The sequence below is a fragment of the Haemaphysalis longicornis genome, unplaced genomic scaffold (genome assembly GCF_048455015.1).
Source record: "Haemaphysalis longicornis isolate Haplotype H1 unplaced genomic scaffold, Haemaphysalis longicornis Haplotype H1 scaffold_7, whole genome shotgun sequence".
NCBI lineage: Eukaryota > Metazoa > Arthropoda > Arachnida > Ixodida > Ixodidae > Haemaphysalis > Haemaphysalis longicornis.
The window spans coordinates 43,616,370-43,639,944 of NW_027526422.1; the positions used below are offsets into that span (position 1 = coordinate 43,616,370).

Below are 23,575 nucleotides of genomic sequence, written 5' to 3' on the forward strand. Positions count from 1 at the left end.
CGGCCAATGTGCCCGCTTCGAAAAATTAACAAAACTGGGAATTTGAAACATAAATATAGAATAGTTTGTCCTCGTAACACGTGAACCCGACGGCACATGAGTAAAACAGGTGCGTACCATACCCAGAGAACCATGATTCTAGGGAAGCTGTGGCATGCGCTGGTTTGCTTGCTGGCGTAATTCGCGCCGTAAGACGAAAAAACGAAAGCGAAGAAAAACACGCAGATATGGTGTAGCGGAAAGGAAGGCTGTTAAAAAATTTTAAGTGCGAATGCACTTTATAAGCGAGCCCAAACCATCCACCGCCGGCGGCGGCGGCGGCGGCGGCGTCCGCAGTGCTCCTCTATATTTAAAAAAGAAACAGCATCCGGCGCCAGGTTTCGATCCGAGGACTTTGCGGCCGCAGCGCGACGCTCTACCGACCAAGCTACGGACGCGACGGTGATATCAGTGTTAGCGACGCGCCTTATATCTTTAACGCATTCAAACTACGTCGTCAGCGGCGTGCGTTGGCGACTCAGCGGCGTTATAGCGGCTTGATAACTGCGTGGTGCACACGCGATACTACAAACCCGATGGAAGAGATGGAAGAGAAGGCGGCGAGGCGGTGGGCTGCGGGGGCCGAGCGCAAGCGCCGCAAGCGGGCCGACAACCGTGCATTCGCACTTTCACATTCTCCCCCTCGGGGAAATGCGGGGGAATTTTTTTACCAAAGAACAAAGAAACGAAAGCGAAATAAGCTATGCAAATTCGCTGTTGCAGCAAAGGGGTTGTTCCGCCAGGCATCAGGCTTTGAAGCACATCATGGGATTTAAGTGCCCTGAGAAATTTTTCGACTTACTTCGGTGCGACGAGATTTGCATGTACCACTCCTGTGATTTCCTTTAAAAGGCCGACTGCACCATAATTGCACCTCGGCCAAGCTTACTTTGAACGTACAGTACCTACCACCAAGCGAACTGGGACGTGACTGGTAGCCCCGTAAAATGCGTTGTAAATAGTTAGAAACGTTTAAAATATATCTCTGTCGCAGGCGACGCTGCACCTGCAGGCGGGTCACGCAAACAGCCATGAAACGGAAGTGGCATTACGGCCGGCACTGCGTTTTTTCTACCGCCAGCCAGAAGAACTGGTCGAGCGCCGCAGAGCGTGCTTCTGCTAGTGCTGCGGCGACGGCGAAGGGTTGTGCGGAAGTTTGTTCCGGCCGGCCGGCTGCGTGCGGCCGCTCGCTCGCCGGCTGGGGCGGCTGGACTGTCGCTTCGGTCTGGTGTTACTGTACGCGCTAATGGCGATTTCGGTTTCGAAATCTGCGATTTTTCATGGTCGTTTGCGCCGCAGATACGCGTGTTTCAGCTGTAGTAATTTGTGTCTTGCAGTCTTCTTAGGCAAACTATCTCGAAATAACGGTTTCAAGAGGTTGAAATTTAGAGTGCAGTTGCCTTGTAACGGGTGTAGACATTCATTCCCAGAGAACGAACCGTTCTAGTCAGGGCGTAGCGCAGCCGGGCTACACCTGGGCAACCAGGCACCCAGGACGTTTCATGTTGAGCTGCCTCTTCTGTAGAAAGACCGCCGGAGTCTGAGGGAGGAGAGAAGAGGGAATTGCCGAAGGGAGAAAAATAGGTCGGAGCAATTATTATTTCTTCTCAGAACTTACACTGAGAAGTCGAACTGGTTACTTAGATACATTGTTAAAGTTTTTGTTGTTTTAGATCCTTTGACGAAAATCGTGGCCAAGCTATTTATGCCGGTGACCCTTATGAAGTATACCTTTCCCTGTGACCTCGTGGTCATACTTTCGACGAGCACAGGAATGCTGAAAATTCTAGTGAGATGAAAGTGATTGAAAATAGCGATTGAAAAAGCCTGAAATCTTTGTTTTAGGCACGCGCGTTGTGAGGTTCAGAAAATAGGTGGCCCCAAAAAAGTTCGCCCGTTTTCGCACTTGAGGTACGAAGAGTGAGGAAACAGTGAAGCTGGTCGTCTTAACTAGGTTTAACTTGGCTTTTCTTAGGTCTGCCTATCTTACCGGCAGATCGGATACTGATACCGCTGAGCACACGCCGTGCCTCTCAACTAGGAGAACAGCTGCACGTCAGAACTCCCGTCATTACTAGGTGCAGGCAATCCCCGACGCGCGCCTCCCGTCAGCACAGCCAAAGTCCGAAGACAACGCCCGTGCAAAAAACGCAAAGGCGATGCTAAGCGCCCTAAAAGCGATAATAGCGCAAACGAATAGAGCCGGTTTTGTAACGCGAGCTCCCCTAGGTTCGATTCCGGCCACCGGAAGCGTTTTTATCTTCAGGTGAGCACTCCCCACACCTGCTCGTCGGCTCCTTGCCTCCTCGCCACTTTCCCTCACAGTTAGCAAAGTCGGACACCATATCCCTTCCATTATTCAGGATGGCCGCCACTAGGGCTCTCCGCAAACTTGCCCGGGAGACCACGGTAACCAAATGGACTACCCAAGAGTTCACGAGCTCTCGTATTCATGCACTGGACCCGAATCGTTCGCGTCGTCTTCCATTAGGCCTCCCACGGACTAATGCAACCGTTCTTTGCCGTCTCTGGCTTGGAGTCGCCTTCACAAATGCTTACTGCCATTTGATTGGAATGGCAGAAAGTGAGCCGTGAGAAGCCTGTGACACACCGGAAACCATACGCCATCCTTTATGCGAACGTCCATGTTTTTCATAGGCAAGAAGGCAACTCTCCTCAACTTTACGGAAGATCGATTCTCGGCCGCCGTTCTCTGAGGAGAAAATCCTGGGCCACTGGCCTTCACCGTCATCTACGCACAAGGCGACATAAGCGCTCCTGTGCTTCCTAAAAACAACAAACTTGCCGAGAAGACTGTAGCACAAAAGACTACTCTCTATGAAGTCAATGAACTCTATCGTCTACAGTGTCGTAACGCTGGCCACACCCCTTTACGCTCTGTCCTTACCTTTCCCTTCTTTTACTGTTTTCTTCTTTTTTCCCATTGTTCCCCTTATCCTCGTGTAGGGTAGCAAACCAGGCCACAGCCTGGTCGACATTCCTGCCTTTCATTTACCTTTATTCTTTCCTTCCTCCTTGGCGTACAATTTTAGTCCTCTCCCCTTTGCTGCTCTGAGTTTTGAGTGACTTTAAACAGCTGCGTTGATAAAAAAAAGTTCCAATTAGGCGAACCAGGGAGCGTGAGCCGGGATCATGCGCCAAAAAGAGGAAACACTGCTGCGGGAAGGTCTGTGAGTCTCTGAAAAAGGTTGACTCAGGGCACGCTGTGAAAGAGGCTAGCGAGTAGAACAAACTTCGGAAGGGGCTGTCTGGAAGGCTTGTCAAGAGGTGACGGGCGCGATGGCAACGTTTTACAGAAAATTCGATTGTAGATCTACACCAGGCTCCTGGCGATGACGAGCGAGTGGAACGAGGTTCAAAAGTCGCTGCTCAAGAGGCTGGTGAAATGGTGGCGCACGCGGCCCTAATTTTGTTCAGAAATTGCAACAGTAGATCAACACAAATTCGAACTAGGCTTTCGCCCTCACATTCTTAACAATGCCTAAGAACACGTAAACTTTTTTTGTGATTAGCTGCTGAAAAACAAGAACAATCATTAATTATTTTTAATGGTATCGAAAGCGGCAGCAGCGTTCGCCATGTCGTAAATAGCGCTCCAGATGATGAAAATATCTCCTAGGTATTCAAAGACGAACACGCCTTAGAAGGTAAACAATCCCGCCGGTGCTTATTTTTGTGCAGGTGCAACGTTCAGTGGTTGGTAGTGGATAACAAGCGTTTTGCTTCTGGGAAGCCCATCCAGAACGGAACCCTTTGGATTCTTGAACAAATGCCGTAAGAAGGAAATCTACACCGTTATTAGTTATGCTGTGCCTTATTTCTTTCTGGATGGTTTCATTACTTTCTTCAAACTTCGTCCCTTAAAATATTGGCAGAGGCATGGTCAGGGCTGAAGACGTCAGTCATTTGCTGCGTGACAACGAGTACTGGGCCGGTTACAACGTCGCGTAAGTATACAGGCTCACACATTTAAACCTACAGCGTTATAATAACTTAGCCATGCAATTTTGCACGTCGTTTTTCAATACGTTTTCAAATATCCAGGACACTTTGGTAATTTCATGGTTTCTGCTCTATGTTTTTTTTTAATTTCTACTTAATAACCAGCAGTTATGGAAAGTTCCCACAAAGACGCATGGGCGGCATGAAGACATTAATAATAGCGGGAAGTTGAGCCTTTCAGCAGGAAGTCAAAAACAGAAAAAATAGCTAAGTTAAAATAGGCCAAATACGGAGTAGTGAAGTGCAGGTATTTAAAATGATTTGCACCAACATTTCACACCGAACTACCTGGCGGAAGCTTTCTGTGTTCAATGAATCCCAGGAATTTATGGGACATGGCAACCTAGCATCTTGAACTATGACGTTGTCTAAAGCAGGAACAAATTTGGTAATTAACGCAGCACTCCTTTGAGACCCGTGGTTTTCTTGCTGCGTCAGCTGAACAATGGAGTTGAAGAGTATGAAACGTTCGAATATTTTTCGGTGGTGTTAACTAGGACCATATGGTCTATTTTCCCATCTAGGGATTTTTATTTTGGTGCAAACATTTTTCAGCTATAATTTCCGTACCCTGTGAGAGTTGTTTACTTACACGGCAAGCAAGACTAACAAATTCTTATAAGATTTTTGCGAAAACTCTGAAGAGCAGGTATTTCGTCTTTCAGAATTAGTGCATGTTTTCTCTGTTTACCCTTCTATCGGTTTATCATGATGATGAGATATTTTAATTCGTTATTGAAACAGACCATGAACTCTGGCCTGCCAAAGCCACGTAGCGCCTCGATGGCAGAGCCTGGCAGTCACAGAAAGCAATGACCTTCAGAAAACACATGGCGGAAGAAAAGTAAATAAGATAAGAACTCATTTGTGCAATTGACGTCTACATAAACCTGCAATTCTGATTTACACATATTCTTTCTGCCGCATATAACCGTAGGTACCACGAGCCAAACATCATTATACGACACGCCTACAACGAAAACTGGGTTATTGAGTGCAGAAGTGCGGCAGTATTGCACATGCGCATGGGTAGGTTATTGTAAAAAGGATAATGGACACAACGCCAGACCAATCGTACGTTGCACCGATGGAAGGAGCCGCTCTTTTCTAAACTCGTCTGCAAAAACTGGCGTGTTGTGTTTTTTTCTTCAAAGCACTTACAATCTGTTTCTTTGTTTTAAGCTATAACAAAGACATCTTCGAGATCTCCGGCCAGCCTGCTGACGTGGAGAAGTACGGAGACCACTGCTTGTTCGAGCGTAGTCCTCGAGCCCGAATATTCCGAAGGGACCAGGGAAATGTAAACGACATGAAGTCGCTGATGCGGCTCATGAGGTATGTAGGAAATTCATTTTATTTCAGAAGCGGAAAGGTTCGAATACCGCCCCATTCTGTATCATATTATGTAAGAGATGTTAGATTTTTTGCCTCCTATACAGCAAGCTACACAGCCTAAGAGTCCTGGTATAGGAATGGTGGCTCACAGAGGTTAGCAAACAAAGCAGCATTTGAAAACATGGGAATTTTGCTGTCATACGTGCTATCAATTTAGAATGTTTTTAATTGTCTATTTATACGTATTTTTGGCTCAATGCTGGGATAGGTGGTTTGGAACAACCGAAACTATACTGGCGGCTGCTTTTTTTCTCCTAACTGAATAAATCTATCGTTTGTGCCGTTTGGGATCCCCAAGTGAAAAAACGCTGAAGCGCTATGAATGTAAGAGTTTAAAGTTCAACCATCAAAGCTTACAACCAAAACGATATAATTACAGGTGTCTTTGTGTGGGCTGTTTATTAACGTTAGGCTGAAGCTTTAGTTTGTTCACACATTCATATCGCAAATTTGGTGAAACAGAAATAAGAATAAATGATATGGCCGGTCGTTGAAAGTGGGCCAAAATAACAACGGCGGCGGGTAACTCCTCGGCAAGCTTAGGAAACCGCCTATTTTTATTATAGAGTCATTACTCAGATGACGTAGGCAGCTTGTTCGAAAATAGGAGGTGCACAATTAATGCTTACTTTTTCGAATCCCGGGCATCTAACAACGCTCCAATCCGGTGCATAAGCCTTCCACAAAAACGTTTAATGGGCACGTTGCGCTAATTCACTCCCATTTTAAGAATAGATCTTCAAACAAGCTTTCTTGTGTAACTGTGCTAGAAACACAGCATTTCGACCCCAGTCGGCCGATCGCATAGGCTAACGTTCAGGTGCTTTTTTCATACGTGAAAAAAAATGACGTCACTTCTGTTTGCGGATCGGTAATGGGATTAGTTAAATCGAAAAGACTACAAATAAACAGTCCAAGGCATTCTTCTCCCTTTAAGCAGGTTGCATGCGGCAGGTGACTTATTTTTCAGGTACAACGACTACGAAAACGACCCGCTCTCCCGATGCAACGGCACGCCATCCCAGAACCCAGTTTACGCCATCGCTGCACGCTACGACCTGCTGGACCCAGAGGGAGATTACGGGATTCCCGCCATCTTCTACCGGCCGATGGGTGCAGTAGACGTGAAGGTGAGCATGCAGCCTTTCACCGGGAGCGCCTCGCTATACCACATCCGGGACTCTAAAATCCACCTCCCTTCTTAAATAGCCGGGTCTGGTGCTATAATATTAACGCGTGTGCGATAGCGACATATAGGTTTTCAGAGAGCGCTGAACGTTGATCTGGGTGGTGTTGCGAGCGAGTGGGGGCACCCGATCCGAGCTCCGTGGCCTCCGACATATGAGTGGTAGGGTGTATTATGCGAGCGGCCAGCCGCTGTTGCAGCCGTGAAGAAGTCCAAAAGCCGTAGGCTAACGTAACTGTTTACTTCATAGCAAGAGGTGAGCCGAAGCCAAAGGACAATGCCCCGACGGGCGAGGTTACAATACAGGACTCGAGCAGAGCGACAGCATCGATTCGCTGCTCTAACAGGAATGGTTTACAACGCTTGTGGGGGTCTATTTATACCCAAAAGCGCTAACGGTCAAAGCGCCAACAAGTAGCAACACGCCCCGAACGTCACAGACACACACAACGCTCTTTCCAGACTTCGTAGCCTCGGCGCACGTTGAGTGCGAGAGAGGGGAGAGAGGAGGACTCCGCTGAGTTCGCGGGGCCTCTGTGTCCTTGAAGAGCATTGAGACGAGCCTCGCCGGCAGCCGCCGAAGTTTTGAAATGCGCCGAAAGCGAAGCGTCTGTCTCGGCTTGTCAAAACTTGTCACCGACCTGGTGGTGCCTGTTTTCAAAGGCGCACGCAGTGGCTTCGCCGCACAGCCGAGGAGTAATGCAAGAAAGTACGGCGGCGCTGGCCGATTTGTAACAGCTTCTCCGCCGGGGGTCCGAGATCCTGATGGATAAGGGTCTCCAACCGTTGTCCGGAGGGATGCTGTCGAAGGGAAGTGCCCGGCAGACGCTCGACTCCAGGCCTGGGCTGTACGACACCGTGCTGGAGCTTCACCGGGCCGGTGACGGGACGAGTAGTGGCTCCCCAAGAACATCTCTGGCTTGGTCAGGCAAGGAAACAGAACAACACAGGAAGACACGACCGCACCGCCGGCAAGTGCGAAGACAAATCCACACTGAAGATCTACCAGGCTTTTAGTTGCAAAAAAATACGCTAATAACTAACTAGACTAGTTATATTTTAGCCCAGCAGTACTTTAGACAAGTGCACAAACTTTAAAGGTGACATTTCGCGTGATTGGAAATGTCCCACACACAAAAAATGCAATCGTCAAGGGCGAAACCTGCTCCAGGAAAAACAATGAAATTGAGAAAGTCAGGCGTCTACATGCCACTTCTCGCGCTGAGAGCCGCGATTTGAGCTCTCGTCATTGCTCCGAGCTTTCCCCAATTTGTACCGCACTTTAGGTGCGACCGTTCTCTGAACGCTGCTGCGACCGCGTGAGAGGGCACCGGCCGTTCTTTTCGACAACAGTCGAGCGCGCGGAGGAGCGAGCGGGATTTTCCACCGTTCATACGTTAGGCGCGCACTCCTTCTTGGAGGCGGCGTTCCCTTGGCGCGATGCGAGCTCACGGCTTTACCCCTTGGCGTGCCCGTACTGAAACACGCGCCGCAAGTACCCGCGGAAGTTTTTGCTATCTCCCCGTTGCTCGCCTTTTTACGAACGCGTTCGGCAAGCAAACGCCGGAACGCGTTTACGTTCTCTCCTCTAGGCTGGTCGGTTCCCGACTTCGGCTCAGCCGCAGGCGACCCCGGAACCTCAACTAGCTCAGCCGATGTTGGCCTATCATCGGGAGCATCAGCTGGGAGTGAAACGGGCACGACGAGCTCTTTAGACACCTTGTAGTTTCCAACAGTCACTACCTCGTCGTCCCTCGCGCTTTCAGCGACAGCCTCGGCACGCGAAGACCGAAGCATGTTCCCGTTCCCTCACTGTCAGAACTACACTACAACCAAGCTGCCCTGTCTCAAAAGACGGCTCAGCCGCCCCAGACACCTAAATCTCTACGAGCTCGGCTGGCCGTTGCTCGAGGTCAGTTACCTGAGCTAGTGGCAGGACGGAATCGGCTTGCTCAGTGGCGAGATCGTCATGACTCCCAGCTGAACCGTGCAAACCGTTCGCTGCCTCGGCTGCAGGCTTTCCCACCACGTCGCTCGTTTCTGCACTACCGTCCGAAGGAACAACCTCCGTTTCAGCGGACTCGTGCGGCCTCTCGGTAACCTCATGGTTTACGCACTCCAGAGAAACCTCGCTATCTAGCGAAATGTTCATGTTCAGACCGGTAGCCGCTCTCAAGGCCTCCTCTTGAACCATCTAAACACCCTGCCGAGATCTCCGAAACAAACGCAGACATATTATCGCACTCAGTGGACACGCACTGCCCTATGTCATGAGCCTCCCGAAATGCGCTATCTTCGCTTTCCCTGTTAGCCACCTCGCCGCGCCGCTGGGCCGCAACCGTCACTTCTGGCCCGCGCTCCCGAGCGTCTGCTACTGGCAGCGCTGGCACGGTGCTTTCCCCGACAACGAGGTCTTTTTCGAGCAAAATTTCTAACTCAGGCTTCGCTTCTTCTCGCTTGAGTTGAATCACCTGCTCTATTTTCTTGATCTCCCGTTGGAGTCTCTCTCCCTCGAGCTCCTTTCTTCCCTTTTCAAGGTGCTCGAGCTCGAGGTCGTACCATCGCATCTTTTCCTCGTGCTGTAGTTCTCTTTCCTCGCGTTCCTGCTGTCGTTTCTGCCTCTCGAGCTCCTGTACTCGCTTTCTTTCCTCGCGTTCCTGCTCTCGTTTCTGCCTCTCGAACTCCTCACGCTGGCGCTCAGCCTCTGCCTCGGCGGCCTGACGTTTCGCGGTCTCCCTGACATTGATCAGCTCAATGCATTCTGACAGCTCCTCATCGTCAGCCCCGACAGCGAGTATAGCCTGTATCAGATCTGGCTTTCTCAGCGCGTCCATAACATCCAAGCGCAACTCTTTTGCAAGCTCCAACAACTGCGGTTTTTTCAACGCCTTCAAATTCATGGCCGGTCTAGAGTACTGCTTTCCCACTGCTCCAAAATGTTTTGCGCGAATACCCCACGCGGCACAAACACACGCCCTACCAGCTATCCTCAGAACCCTGGTAAAACTCAGTGAAGAAAAGTACCGCACTCACCATTGACCGCCGTGAATTCTGCGAAGTCCGAAGCCGCCTTGACGTCCGTTGTGTTGGGTCTCGCACCGCTGGCTCCAGGTGTTACGAAGTTGCCATCCGACCGCTGCCAACCAGTTGTTGCGACAGGGAAGGCCGACTGCAGCCGGGAAGAGTTCCAGAGCTGACAGGCCAACGTAACTGTTTTCTTCATAGCGAGAGGTGAGCCGAAGCCAAAGAACAATGCCCCGACGGGCGAGGTTACAATACAGGACTCGAGCAGAGCGTCAGCATCGATTCGCTGCTCTAACAGGAATGGTTTATAACGCTTGCGGGGGTCTATTTATACCCAAAAGCGGTAACCGTCAAAACGCCAACAAGTAGCAACACGCCACGAACGTCACAGACTCACACAACGCTCTTTCCAGAGTTCGTAGCCTCGGCGCACGTTGAGTCCGAGAGAGGGGAGAGAGGAGGACTCCGCTGAGTTCGCGGGGCCTCTGTGTCCTTGAAGAGCGTTGAGACGATCCTCGCCGGCAGCCGCCGAAGTTTTGAAATGCGCCGAAAGCGAAGCGTCTGTCTCGGCTTGTCGAAACTTGTCACCGACCTGGTGGCGCCTGTTTTCAAAGGCGCACGCAGTGGCTTCGCCGCACAGCCGAGCAGTGATGCGGGAAAGTACGGCGGTGCTGGCCGATTCGTAACAGTGGACTCTGACCTTGGGGGGAGCGGGGATAGCGATTAGTTGGCGGGGCTCCGTATATGGTCGTCGATTGTACGCATAATGTGGGAAAGACCAAAGACCAGACGCTGAGATACATAGGTCCTTAAACATGCAGGATGCTGCCCAGATGGCATTCTGAGTAAGGCACCGTGGTGGCACGCGTAAGACCCCGGGTAACATTCTGGGCCATCGAAGTTGTGTTTCATGTCAGCTTGAATGCAAATGCGGGCGACTCCACCAGACCTCAGGACGGAATAAAGAATACCTAGAGACCAATATTTAATCCTTTTCAATTCTCTGCCGTCAGCGAAGTCACACCTCTTAGCGAAAGGGCAACTTCTGAACTCTGAACTGTAAGTTCGATTTTATTTTCTACCTTGTAGTGTCAGCAATTGCTAACGCTCAAGGCCGTTGTTTCAGGCAGGGGTCTCAATTACCAGCAGCTGCGCGACAACACGCCTAAATGCCTGATGTCAGCTTTTAAGGCAGTTCCTTTTTCGTAACGTACAGCACTGCATTCCGATCTCAAAGCTCAAATATATGTGTTGCCTCGTCATCACAATTAGCAGCCAAGTTGTGCACCATGTTTGTGTCAAATCATTTTGACGATTGATTGTGCAATGCTTTTCTGACATCCACGTCAAGATGAGTTAAACTTCTCAGCGGAAAAGTTGATACGGACCCCGCAATTTTTTTTTTCGGTTGCTGCAGTTCACCAATGCGGCTATGGCGACATCACTGGATTTCGTTGCGGTCAACGGGCCTACGAACGACCAGCAGCCTGTATTCAAGTGGAGCACCAGTGGCTTCAAGGATAGCCACCTCGGCCAACCAGACACGTTTAATTTCGGACCAATCTATGGCTGGGGCGAATGACGTAACTCATAGGGGAGATTAAATGCCTGTCCTTATTCAACGACTGGGGCACTGGAACGGATTCAGTTTTACCGGTGTATAATATGGCGCGTTGACCCTTTCGAAGCCAGCATGCATATGCGTATTTCCATTTTATAGACGAAAGCAGAAATATTTGCAGAGTACTGTTTCGGCTCATTAAAAGTGCTCACGATAGCGTGACTATAGACCAGTGCCTGTGGTGGACAAATTCCCATTTGATGAGATGTGTACGGGCATCCACGTGCGCACATCAGGGCAAAATACGGTACGTTCGTGCATAGAGTCCTGTAATACGTCCTTAGTATGCTTAAAAAACTTGCACCGTGAGCAAGACGGAGGATATCCAAGTCGATTTTAAAGTATACAGAACTAAAGAACAAATAATCACAATGCATTGCAGATCATGAGCCATGCAGATAACGTCATCTGTAAATGTTTGAAGTCAGAAATCTATTCAAGAGCATACATAATATAGATAGGAAATAAGTGGTGACATATGCTGAAAATGCTAGGCGTACCATCGTTGATTAGTACTCCAAAATATCGCATAACAAGGCAATGACAAACGGCTCCTCAGTGTACTAAGGCAATGGTTCAAACGCACTAAGTACGAAATTGAAAGTATTTCTAATTATTATGATAATTGTATCTCCGCCGAAAGCCTTCAGCGTTCCATCTTCATATAGCTTAAAACCTTCACATATTCGCATGTGGTCTTGACACGCCAATCTACATTCTGAGACAGCAGAAAACGCTGCCCTTCAAAATTCATGTTACCGAAGTTTAAAGGAGTACTGACACGAAATTTCTCGCTTTCAGTTTTTATGCTGCGAAGAATACCTATTGGCCCAGTAATTACGCAAATCGAACCGAAAGCCATCAGCCGCCAACACAGAATTAATTATAGCCCGTTTATTGCCACCAGTTTCAAATTTGGTCGCCGCGCGGGAAAATGGCCGGTCGAAGGCCAGCCTGCAAGCGGGCCAGCCTTACGTCACGGTATCACCCGTGACGTCACGGATGTTCGCCGCATCGTCTGCTACGATTCCACATGGTCCGCACTCGCCCGCGCAGTCGACAAGTCGTCTGATTCGTCAGACTCGGATGAGGCGCTGCCACCCGACAGACAGAACAACTTTATTTGGCCAGGCGATTAGGCCGGCGATGTCTTCGCCATGGTCCGTTTTTTAATATCACTGCGGCTCGAACCGGCGTACACCGTGATAGCAACAGCTTGTCGCCACTCTTCTAATCAATCTGATCGTGAAAAAGAAGTTCCACATGCGAGAAAGTATATGTTATTGTGTTGAAAAATTGTGCTAGGGGTTGTTATCAGCGATGAATTTAAAAGTGGCGTTCAGATATTTGCCGCGATGATAAGCCTACGCTGACCGGCAGCGGAGGTTCGGCGCTCCGACCCAGCACTGCAGGCACCGCGGTGCGGCGAGCGGCCGAAAGATGGCGCCACCTGCGCGCTAGAATCAAAACAGGCCGCGGCAGATGTTTCGGTCACCGATCGCTGAAACGGAAATTATCGCCAAAATAAAGCTCAGTATGCGAAAAAATGGGATGATAGTGTAATGAAAAGTTGTGTAAGGGATGGTCATTCGCAGCTGTACAGATACCAGCGATCAAATAGTCGCCACAATACTAAGCCTAAAGTTCCCAACACCCAAGGTGACCCGAGCAACCCCGAGCCCGCTGGTTTGGGCGACAGCTCTTGCGGCCGCCGCTACGCACGAACTCAGTCCACGTTTAACGCTGCATGTCGTCGCGCGGAAAATAATGCATCTTGGCGTCGTCGTCGATTTGCTCGGACAGGCTTCCACAAGCAGTACTTCGCATTCCGCGAGCTTGCCATAGCACAACTTGGGCGAGCTCGGCGACGCGCACCGCCGCGTCGCCGCGGTGCCCGTCGACATCACGCACCGCGCGGTGCCGGCACCGCGCAGTTTTCGGCACCAGTGCAAGGGAACACCATGCGCCGGCCACGAACTGAAGAGCAAAGTCGTCGAACACGCAAAGATTACAAGCATTGCTCACACAGCTACGCCCACGTCTCCTGCCCAAACGAATACCACCGACAACAGCAGCGCAGGATATCGTTTCCGGTTCCGAAAACGACTACATGACGTCACCCTGAACCAGCCAGACACGCAGGCCGATGTTTCGTCACGCCGAAAGCGATTTCGCTAGTGCTGCCGATTTGTGGAAGCTCGCGGCCGGGACAATAAAAATCGATTTTAGTTGTGATTCCGGCCTCGGATCGCTGCAAAAATTTCTGTGAGGCATCTGTACAAACTACTGAAGCCAATTGTATCATTTTTTAGGCGTCAAAATTTGGTGTCAGTACTGTTGGGCACCGTTGCATGAAGTCTCCAACTCAGCCATTCGAATACTGCCTCTTCTATTTTCGTCATCACCACAGCGCATAATGCGAGCACTGCCCTTTCTGTGCATTTTAACAGCAGAGCGGTTTAGGCCGACACAAATCCGTCTGTCGCACCAAAAATCTCAAAGCGTCAAGAAACAAAATGCGTCAGGGAACACTAACATTCGGGAAAAAAAAAACTGGAGAAATTCAGAGAATTGTCTACTAATGCGTAGCATGGTTATGCCTTGTGTCTAAAGTGCGAGTTTTTGCTGCCAACGTTTCGGTTTTTCTAAAGCCTGTTCGACCAATTGTCTCCATTTACGCTATTATAACGATTAGAGCTGTTACTTGCGCCAAATATGCATTTCTGTGTAATTCGAGGGCGGTGCAGGGTTCGCAAAGTTCGCTCTGGTTTTTGTATTTTTTTTTACTTTTTAGTTTTTCGAAATTCTGTCCGACCGATCTCCATTTACGGGGAACTTCCGCAAAATCTGCATTTTCGTGGAAATGCAGGGCGTTGCACGGTTCGCCATTTTCCCTATTTATTCTCTTTTTTTTCCAAATTCTGTACGACGCATTATCTGCGTTACGGTATTATAACAATTAAAGGGGAACTGCAACGAAATCTGCAGTTTTGTGGAAATGCAGATTTCCAAGAAATTTTCACAGTGCTTTCTGTATTTTTCTTAATTGTTGGATTTTCTCAATTCAGTACGACCAGTTATCTCCGTTTGCGCTATTATACCAAATAAAGTGGGACTTCCGCGATATCTGATTTTTTTTGTGGAAATGCAGGCGGTTACACAGTTCGCCAGCTTCACTATTTTAACCGCGGAGCTGTTGTTGTTCGCAGCAGTGTGTGCGCCGTCATCAGAAAACCCTGGGTCAAAGTTTCTCACGCCGTTTACTGAGCAACGGAGCCCGCGCTACCACGAAGAGCGCCCGGCGTCGTCCAGGCTTGCGCGTGGTTCTCGCACAAAATACCGAAAAAACCGTTCACGTGCTTCCGCGCCTCAAGGGGGGAGCACAAGACAGCTGGCGCTACAGACGCCCAGTTCGCGAAGCCGGTTGCCGCGGGTTCTAGCGTGTGTTGACGCATTCCACTTTGGGAGAAATGTGAAAGACAGCGGACAAAACGATCCGGGCCCTCCAAAGGTCGATGAGAGAGGCCTTTGTCCTGCAGTGAACCTAGTCGGCTGTTGATGGTGCAACAGCTGAGTCTCCGATGAAGGGGGAGAGAGAGAGAGAGAGATAAAACTTTATTTGTCATCTTTGCTGAGCGTAACCACCCGAGAGGGAGGTTCCGGGTGGGCGCTTCGTCAGACGGCGGCCAGGAGCCCATGGACCCTGGCGGCGTCTTCCGCCAGCTGGATGACCGCAGCTTGTACTTCGGGAATGCAGCTGAGCAGCGCGGCCTCCCACTGCTCGGAATTGCTGATGAGGAATCCGGGGTTAGCGGACTGGGGTTTAAGATGGCAGGCCCAAACCATGTGGGTCAGTGAAGCAGCTGGCAGTCCACACCATTTGCATGTGCCCTGGTACCTTTCTGGGTACTGTCGATGGCATAGGGCGGGGTGGGGGAAAGTGAATGTCTGCAGCCTACGCCACGCTACTGATTGTCCTCTTGTGAGGGATCTGTGAGCTGCCGGAAGTTTCAGGCGACTCAGCCTATAGTGCTGGGTAATTTCCTGATATGTCCAGAGCCGATCCCTCCCCCACGTGTCGGACGGCACCTCTTCGGACTCGGAGTCAGCCTGGTTGCAGAATCCTCGGGCTGCCTCGTGTGCCATCTCGTTCCCCGGGAGGGACGAGTGCGCTGGTGTCCAAACCAGACGGACTTGTCTTGATGTGTTCTCAGAGCGGGTCCGTAGTATATGCGCCGCTTCCGTAGAAACTATCCCTCTTGCGTAATTGCGCATGGCGGTTTTGGAATCGGATATGATTACGCTGGCCCGTGTACCCGTGATGGCGAGGGCGATGGCCACTTCTTCTCCCGTATCTGTGCGGGACGTGTTGACTGAGCACGAGGATACTGCATTACCTTGGTGGTCAACCACCACTGCCGTTACCGCGCTTCGGCCAGGGTAGCTTGCCGTGTCGACGTAGCAGACCTCTGGGTTAGAGTGGTACTGCTTGTGCAGTGCCATGGCCCTTGCTTGTCGGCGCTCCTGGTGGTGTGATGGATGCATGTTGCGGGGGATCGGTGCCACACTGATGTGCTCCCGGATTTCCCGATGTAAGGTGGTCTTGTGTCCATGTTGATGGGCGTAAGGAATGCGCAAGGATTCTAGGATGGTTCTTCCGGTGGTGGTAGCTGCTAAACGATTGTATTGGGCCGTGCGTTGGGCTTCAATGAGCTCGTCCAAGGTGTTATGGATGCCCATCTCTAGCAGCCGGTCTGTGGCGGCGCTGATAGGGACGCCGACTGCTGCCTTGGTGGCTTTTCGAATAATTCGATTAATTTTTTCTATTTCTGCTTTCCTGAGCTTGAGATATGGGGCGACGTACGTAATTCTACTGATTATAAAGGTCTGTACAAGGCGGAGGAGGTTGGGCTCCTTGAGGCCATGCTGTTTGTTTGCGATTCTTGTTATTAATCTGCTAATCTGGGCAGCTGCATTGTGCAATGCTTGAATGGTTGCTGTGTTGGTGCCTTTCTCGTGAATCCGCAGACCCAGAATGCGAATGCAGTCAGTTTTGGGGATGGCGTTCCCTTGGAGGAATACTTGAATGTCTGGAGCAGATGATGGGCGCCTGCCTGGCCTTGTGGGGTTGTACAGAAGGATCTCTGATTTCTTTGGGGAACAGGCCAAACCTCTATCGTGTACGTATGTATGTACAACATCAGCGGCTGCTTGCAGGCGTTCCTGTATCTCCGCATCACTACCACCTACTGTCCACACCGTAATGTCATCGGCGTACAAGCTATGGCGAATGTTGGGGATCTGGTCCAGCAAAGGAGGCAGCCCAAGCATGGCCACATTGAAAAGGAAGGGGGAAAGCACGGAGCCTTGTGGTGTCCCCCTGCTGCCCAGGCTTATGGAGTCCGATTTGAGACCCTGGATGTTCAGTTGAGTGGTTCGTTGCGAAAGGAAGTCCGCAATGTAGGTATATGTCTTGACACCAACGTTGAGGTTGTTGAGATTATTAAGTATGGCCGCATGGCTCACGCAATCAAAAGCCTTCGTAAGATCCAACCCCATGATTACCCGCGCGTCGAGGGAGGATGCTTCAGGGTTGTCAATTATCTCATGTTGCAGCTGCAGCATCACATCCTGAGTAGATAAGCCGGGCCTAAATCCTACCATGGTGTGAGGAAATAACTGTCGTTCTTCCATGTGCTGGTGCAGTCGACTGAGAACTACATGCTCCAGTAGCTTACCAAGGCATGATGTTAGTGAGATGGGCCTGAGATTTTCCAATTTCAGCTCCTTGCCCGTCTTCGGGATGAGGGTGACCAAGGCATGTTTCCATACAGAAGGGAGCTTACCCCTATCCCACACCCTATTCATGTAGTCGGTGAGCGCGGCTATGGATGAGTCATCGAGGTTTGCGATGACCTTATTAGTGATGCCATCGGGCCCGGGCGCGGATCGTGTGTTTAGTTTGGTGATGGCCGCATACACCTCAGCTCTACTTATGGGACTGTCCAGCGCTGAGTTTGGTTCCCCCGTGTAGGGTCGTGGCGGTTCTTCTGAACTTTGGGGTATGTACAGGTGCTGTAGTTTTTCCAGCAGCGTTTGCGAATCAGATTTTTCGGAATGCAGCAAGGTTAGCATATTGTTGCGTTGAACGATGCGCTTTCCTTCGGGATTTAGCAGGCTTCGGATCGTGTGCCACGTGCGTGGTGTGCTTATTTGTCTCTCCATGAGATCACACACGGCATTCCAGTGCTGATTGCTTAAATAGGCGGCATGCTTTTCTATATCCTTGTTTAGACGAGCCAACCTTCGCCGCAGGGGGCGGTTGTGTCTGTTTCTGTGAAGGCGTTTCTGTATGCTTTCCTTCGCCTCCCACATATGAACCAGCCGCGAGTCTACTTGTTCGAGATTTGCTTCTTCAGGAACGATTTTAGTGGCCAAGTCGACGTGCTCATGTACGATTTTCACCCACTCCTCGACATCTTCGATATTAGGGCAGTCTTGCGTTTGTCGGATTTTCCGGAAGAGGTCCCAGTCAATTACTGTGTGCTTGCGCCCCACTGATTTCGTCGGCCCGGCTACGAGGAGTGTTTCCACGATATAATGATCGCTGCCTAGGTCGATAAGCGTGTTTCTCCATTGTGCGCTGTTCACGTTCTTTACAATACTCAGATCCGGCGTGGTATTGCGCTGGACGCTGTTGCCCTGTCTGGTTGGGTGCGCCGGATCCGTTAAGACGCTGAGATTCAGCTGTTGCAGGGTATCAAATACCTGCTGACCCTTTTTTGTGGGTCGAGGGTATCCCCAAGCTGGGTGGGGCGCATTAAAATCCCCAACGATAACCAAAGAATGACCATTGGACACCCGGTGAGCCATCTGGAGTAAGTACCCGACATTGCGGTATAGTCTTGGGGCGCTGTATACATTGAGGACGTACAACTTTTGCTTCTTCTTGGCGGTAGCGGGCAGGATTTCAAGAAAAACATATTCCGGCCCCTGACATTGAAGCGATATTTGCTTTGCTGGAATATTTCGATGCACAAGGGTAGTGACCCCTCTTGGGGAGGGTGCACCGGCATCTGTAGGAACGTAGTGGTAACCCGTGTATCCCGAGAGTTTAGCTGGGACCTCTGTCTCCTGTAACGCTATGATATCTGGTGCACTCTGGTGGTTTTGCCGTATGTGGTTGATATGCTGTTGTAGGAGCCCTCGTTTGGACCTGTATCCTCTACAGTTCCACTGCCAGGTGCAGTAAGAGTGGTTATCATTGTGTTTGCCTGGTTCTTGCGCCATGGTGATCAGAGGCTGTTTGAACGGCAGGCAATTGTACGGCTTCGGCGTAGGGGGGTGCACCATGTCCCCTTGGGAAAAGAGAGGAGCGAATAGGACCGACTTGCGGGGGTGGTGTTGGCGACGATGTACACGCCGAAGGGAGTTGAGCTACCTTAAATTCGAGAGCGGTGACCTTGAGGTCAATAGTCTCCCTGAAATTCGCCAATGCAGTGGCTAGAGAATTCACTGCGCATTGAAGCTCCTCAAATCCCTGCTTGAAGCGCTGCTCCAGTTGTTCCATCTGATGGCTTTCTTGCGATGGGCTATCAGCCGCCTCCTCAGCCCGTCTTTTGCTACGAGGAGGGTTTTCCTCAAAAGAGTGTGAGGCTGGTGTTCCGGCTGACGATGTTGCCGGGGTACAGCTACGTTTGATCTGCGCGAGCTCGGCTTTGAGGTGCCTATTCTCGGCTAGAACCTGGTCCAGTATAGCCCTAATGCTCTGCAACTCTTCCTGTTCGTTATCTTGTTTTGCACGGATGTGGATGCCGTGTGTTTGTGCCCCTGCTCTAGCAGTTTGGGAGGCCTTTGCTGACCAGCTCACCTGCGTGGCGCAGTCTGGTGTTCCGGTGCTGCAGGGCTGCCGTAGTGGGGCTGCCTCGGCTGAATCAGGGTTCCGGTTCTTGGACTTGGAGCGGGAGTGTCGTTGAGGCTTGCTGGACTTCTCGTTGTTATACTTCTGAGACGACGAATCCACCGGAGGTAGCCGTGGGAATGAAACCGAACGGTCCCTCCGCCGTCTGGAAGAGTCTCGTTTCTGGCTGCGGGATCGTTGGCGGCGCCATTGTCGCTGCTTGAGGACGAAGGGGGTGCGATAGCGCTGTTTGCACTGCTTGTCTCCGGTTGGGTGGTCCTTTCCGCACAGGGCGCATTTTACCACGCATTCGTGCTCTTCTTCCATGGGGTTAGCGACGCCACACACGCTGCAAAATGCGTCTTCTGGCCAAGGGCACACGTCCTTCCGATGCCCCAACTTACCGCAGGCAGAGCACACCTCATGCTTTTTCTTATGTATGTAGCAGCGGTACTCCGCTCCGCGGTAATATACGAAGTAGGGCACCTTGCTCCCAGAGAAGGCTATAATGGCCGAGTTTGTCTGTCCCATCCTTCTGGCGTGGAGGGCTGTGGGGTTTCTGGAATACACAACACTTCTTGCTATGTCTTCAGGTGAGTCGTAAGGGGGAATGTTGTGGATGACCCCCTTTACAGAATATTCTGGAGGAGTCACGTAGGCTCGGGTAGCGTACGTTTTTTCGCCGATCTTGATTTGTTCAATGCGAGAGTATCTCACCGCTCTATCGAGAAGCGCTGTGCTGATAATCACAATGTTTTGAGTCTGGTTCGCTCGGAAAATGTCAGTTGAGGCCAGTTCTTGCTCTAGGCCGGCAGCCCGTAGGATGCTGTCTCTCAAGGTAGCTTCGCTGATGCGCGCAACATTGAGACCGTCCCGCGGCCGAATCACGACTTTGATGTCGTCCTTGGGTAGGCGTGGGAATCGCGGGCGTTGAATGGGGCGATTTTGGTGCTGTGCCTTTGACTCGTGGCTTGGTTGCGTAGCGGAGTGTGCGCTTCTGTGATCGGCGGACGGCGCGTCCGATGCATCCATGGGATGACGTGGTGAGGTGCGGCCATGCTTGCGCCCGTAACATTGGAGCCAGCCCGTGTTGTCTTCATATTCTTCTTGTGAGATGGATTCACCGGTGACCGTTGTTACCAGCCTTAGAGCTGCGCCGATGACTTGCTGCGACGTGGAAGCATCGCCCGGCGTGCTGGCCACCACTGCCGATGTGGCTTCCGCGCCGCCATGGTCCCCTGCTGCAGCTGCTGGCGCACGTGCTTGCTCCGGCATGCCGAAGCCGGCATCGGCACCGCCTCGCTTAGGCTCAGCGAAGCGGCGGTGTGGAACCCACCTTGTGCGGCCGGTAACAAGGTTTGATGGTGTCCAGATACTTGTTTCTGGTCTCCCCGAGTTCCTTGTCACGTTGGGAAGGTGATTCCTTGGTTGACGAGGTCGGGTTACGGAAGTATTTGTCACTAGGACGGAAAAAAAGCGGAGCCAGTGTGAGGTGTTACTGTTCCGCGCGGCCCCCTAGCGGCGAAAAACTCGATGAAGGGGGAAGGCCCGGGGGCGCGGGGAAGGCCCGGGGGCGCTGCGAACTCTGCTGTTTCTTCAGCCTTGCACCACTATCGCAAAAACCAACCCAACGATCGTTCCGAAGTAAATAAACGCGGGCGCTGCCAGTTAATTACAGATATTTTGCGTCAAATGTAGCTGCAGTTTTTTTTTCTCCGCTAAACAACGGGGAGATGTATGACAAGCGCGAGGGTTTCACGAGTTTCGCACCGTTATGACGATTTAAACCGCTTGGTTTTCGAAGAAGCCTCTGCGGGATGTCCTACAACAGAACGTCTGGCTGCTCTACTTAGGTCTGTTATCTCGCGGCACCGCCTGATTCCGGCAGTCGTTTGACATCTACCGTTACAGCGAGCTACGACGACAAGGCGAGCTCCTAAAGTCATCTGCACTTAAAAGAAATCACCGGGAACCGGTTGTTATAGACCCTCTGTCCGGTAGATCAACGGAGTCACAGTCAGTCGTGTCACCCACTCAGATGCGACAGTGAGTTAGTACCCGAGAGTCAAACGGCTTACTCACTCGGCTGTGACTGTGGAAGAGGAATCATGCCATCTGTTGGACACATAACATGTGATAGTGTACACATTGCACCTCCGGATGCCAAGTTTAAGTGTGTGCGTACCGTTCGTTCGTTACGCTTCTTCGATTTGCTTGATTTCCGCCGTTACGTAAATTATGTCGAAAAAGATGGAGTAAACGTCGTTGCGGCAGCGAAGAAGCAAATGACTGGAATCGTGGACTCAAACCGTCGTGATGGTCGTGAAGGTTGCTTGAAGTTTCACTACCTTCAATTTCTACGCGTTAGTGTGAGCTTCCTTCATTTTTCTACGTAGTTTCTCGCTTGGGGATCTTGTAACAAGGCATTCTGCGGTGGCTTTAACTTGTCAATATCGCCGCCCTCCTGCGGTTGCTTCGTTCGGAAAATGTCGGCGCTCACTCGAATGGCCGTATGTAGGGAGACGGACACATATACAGGAGAGCACCAATTGGATTACGTATTAATGTCTCTTGGAACAACCTGTGCCTCTACAAGCGCAAACCTCCATTATATCAATGTAACGTGACATTATCACAGCAGATAAATTAGTCATTGTCGCTTAAGGTAACTAAAAAACGTGGCAGCGGTGGCTCAGTGGATAGCGTGTGAGAATTAGTATGCGGGTTGAATCGCTGCTCTCAACATTTGAAGGTATCCTTAAATGACGCCGGCGTCGGCATGACAGTAGAAACGTCCAAGAAAGGCCTGAAGCAAATTAAAGCTTGACAGTCATATATAACAGAGGAATTATGATTACCAAAGTCAATCATTGATTTATCAGTGTGCTAGTAATAATTAATAAAGTATAATACGCGTGATTTAAGGTGGAATAAATTTCATTAGGGTGGTATAAGATAAACTAAAATGAAAATGATTCATTTGTGATTGATGGTAATGACTACTAAGGGCGTATTAACGCGGATTAAGGCGTATTAATATGTAATACTAAGTATGGGGGAATATCGTGGCGGCTGTTGAGATTGCTGGAAGTGTTTGTAAAAGGTACCCGTGCCAGTAGTATACCCAGCTTTTGCCTTCAAAATATGTAAAGAAAGTCCCTAAATGCTCCGAGAAACTTCATGGTAGAAGCGAAAAAAAAAAAACTGTTTCGCAGCCCGTCAAATGTAATGCAGACGCGTGAAATTAAACATTCGACTTTCAAGATTAAAGGCACGCAAAGAATCGAAGGACCAACTGTTGCAGAGCCGTTACCAGTGCGTGAGCACGGACACAATTTCCTTGTTACATGGCTGCATTTTTATACTTGTGGAATAATTACTCTATTAATGTATCTGCTCGGATGTTTTAGTCCCTGGTGCTGGCCACTGTGTTCCTCAATTTTTTTTTCATCAGACGTTAAATTGTCTTAAGCTGACTACCATGCTTCCAGCATTGTCATTTCTTCTTGCGCAACGGGATGACATTAACGTCATTGGCAGGACATTACCTATAAAGCATACTCCTGCCGCAGCATATATGCTTAAGGGGTGTCTCATTTATAATAACTGATAACGCAGAGTACCTTCCACGCTCCTTTTTACGCCGCTTGTTCAGGCATGATGTATGAACGCGTCGAATACGAGAAACGCCTTTGAAGCATTATAAATAAGTTTGTGAGTTGTAAATTAGGTTGTGCCTGCATTTTTACATTTATGTGTTATGTAAAGCTTGTTGTGCGGGCAGCGGATGCATTTTTTATGCCAAAAAGGAATAACGTATTATTCGCCTTGCTCCGCCCGTGGTCGACTGGAGTGATTGGTTGATTCGTTTGAGCCTACACACACAAAAAAAGCAATTGTATATTTACATTCGATGCCACGCACAGGGGTGTAACTGGACGGGCTCCCAATAACAGATAGTCTTTAGCACCTTTGGAATTTCCATATTCTACGCTAGAGAAAAACTAACGTTAGTTCTTGGCTGAAAAACTAGCAAGCGCTAATAACTGAAGCTGTGCTGGGTAGACCAAGCACACCAGCGGATTTCATTGCGAGGCCCTCGCTGAACTGAAATAGCACTTCTATAGAAACGTTTTCTAAGAAAAAAATGTACGTTTGTACAAGCACATCATGATCAGCCAATGTAAATCAGCAGTTATGAGGCGCAAGGCTGACTAACGCGATCAAGCATCCTAAAAACACCGTAGATTGAACGGAGTTAAAAAGAAAAGAAGAAAAAACATTGGCCCCTCCCCCCGAAGTTCATCGCATCACCCTAAATTGCATTGCAGAACAGAAAACTTCTTCCCTTTCCCGTGCGACTTTTCAACGAGAAAAGATCGCTGCT

At 50.1% G+C, this 23,575-nt stretch overlaps 1 protein-coding gene across 2 annotated transcripts in view; it reads left to right on the forward strand.

Moving 5' to 3' along the window:
• The window catches only part of LOC144145401 (putative phospholipase B-like 2), a 30,953-nt gene extending 19,661 nt beyond the window's left edge, over positions 1 to 11,292 (forward strand). For both annotated transcript variants that reach the window (XM_077676995.1, XM_077676994.1), the window contains exons 8-12: positions 3,742 to 3,834; positions 3,936 to 4,007; positions 5,245 to 5,397; positions 6,428 to 6,587; positions 11,085 to 11,292. In XM_077676995.1, coding sequence (XP_077533121.1) covers positions 3,742 to 3,834; positions 3,936 to 4,007; positions 5,245 to 5,397; positions 6,428 to 6,587; positions 11,085 to 11,249 — 643 coding nt within the window. In that variant the 3' untranslated portion in view covers positions 11,250 to 11,292. The remainder of the gene's footprint in view (positions 1 to 3,741; positions 3,835 to 3,935; positions 4,008 to 5,244; positions 5,398 to 6,427; positions 6,588 to 11,084) is intronic.
• The last annotated feature ends 12,283 nt before the right edge of the window (positions 11,293 to 23,575 follow it).